Source organism: Octodon degus, unplaced genomic scaffold (assembly GCF_000260255.1).
Source record: "Octodon degus isolate 3935 unplaced genomic scaffold, OctDeg1.0 scaffold00178, whole genome shotgun sequence".
Classification (NCBI taxonomy): Eukaryota; Metazoa; Chordata; class Mammalia; order Rodentia; family Octodontidae; genus Octodon; species Octodon degus.
Genome location: NW_004524754.1, coordinates 797389 through 798821, shown reverse-complemented (window position 1 = coordinate 798821; position 1433 = coordinate 797389). Strand labels below are relative to the sequence as shown.

Here is a 1433-nt window from a genome sequence, read left to right as displayed (position 1 = left end):
AATAATAGGGGGTGGGGAGGTGGCTCAGTGGAATAAGCACATCTCTGGCAAGCATGAGGCCCTGAGTTCAATCCCCGGTTCTGAAAAAAAAATTAAATAATAATTCACACCAACAAGGAGTTCCCAGCAGGGCAAACCGGTTGCATGACAGAATACAGGTACACAAAGCCACCTAGGAGCCTAGAGACAACTTTGACCCCTTGATGAGTCTTTATTTGGAGTATTCAGGTGTGCAGCAGATGTGGAGTAACCACCTACAACAGGATGCTCACCCCAGAATGTCCCTAGCAGAGCCTCAAGTGGCAGAAAGGCAGCAGCGGGCAGTGGACGTGACCTTAGACTGCTTCCTGGTAACAGAAGCTGAGCATCCCAGGGCTTTTGCCAGCGACATGAACAGGGAGAAGGCCTTGCTGGTGTTGAAGCAGGTGCCGGTGTTGGATGATGGTTCCCTGGAAGGCTTCACTGACTTCCAAGGGGACACAGTGGCCAAGGATGACCCTCTCATTATCTTTGAGGCCTCAGGTAAGTACTGCCCACTCTGTGTTATCCTTTTGGGCCCCCACCTGTCCCTGCCCACATCAACCCAACCTCTGTGCATCCCCTTCTCCCCAGTGGACAGGGTACAGATTCGGCAGGCTGCAGCCTTGCTACACGCTGACTGCAGTGGGAAGCTGGTGAACTGTGAGATCTCCCACTACTTGCTCCAGGACAGACCCGAGGCTACTTGGTTCATGGTCAACGTGCAGGTATCTAACCCAGGGCCCAGTGTCTCCATGGTGATGAAGAGTCTCAGAGATGCAGAGGAAGGGGCTGTCAGGCAGCCCAAGCTGAACCTGCCCCTGAGCCCCCAGGGGACCGTGCAGACGGAAGGTAAGGACGTAAAAAGCAAAGAGCAGAAAAATAAATTGTTTCTTTAAAATGGCAAGAGATGCACTAGGAAGGACACAGGCTACCTCCATCTGCCTTGTGGGTCACCTCAGGGTCCCCAGTCCAGATAGGAGAATGCTGGGAGGCCCATAGATCGAGGGAGGGTCTCAGCGCAAAGAAAGCCTGTGTGTCCTCTCCAAAGGGAGATGATTTCTTCTCACCAGGATGCCCATCCAAGTAGAGGCGAGTGAGCCTGGGGAGCTTTTCTATTCACATACTTTGCCCCTTGCAGCCTTGTTAGGGAGAGCACCAGTTTTGTCCCAGAGAAAGGTTAGATTAGTCTGGTGCTGCAAAATAATTATGGCAAAGCACAGAGACACAGAATTGCTTGTTACCTCCTATTAGTACGCTCACCTTGGCAGCACGTCTACATTTTCTTCTATTAGTAAAGCTCACTCCTTGCCCTCTGTAATTCAGCATATCCTAAAAGTCATGTGAAGTTAAGAACATGATGCTAGGTTTATTTTTTCGTTTTTTTTTTTTTTTGTTTGTTTGTTTGTTTGTTT

At 50.0% G+C, this 1433-nt stretch overlaps 1 protein-coding gene across 3 annotated transcripts in view; it reads left to right on the top strand.

Annotated features, from left to right (window-relative positions):
* Tapbpl (TAP binding protein like) overlaps positions 1–1433 on the top strand; it is a 7318-nt gene that overhangs the window by 1444 nt on the left and 4441 nt on the right. The window contains exons 2-3 of one of the 3 annotated variants that reach the window (XM_023703740.1): positions 358–522; positions 613–870. In XM_023703740.1, coding sequence (XP_023559508.1) covers positions 358–522; positions 613–870 — 423 coding nt within the window. Of the gene's footprint in view, positions 1–288; positions 523–612; positions 871–1433 lie in introns of all 3 variants that reach the window. The other 2 variants (XM_004643586.2, XM_023703739.1) reach the window with 2 other exon arrangements.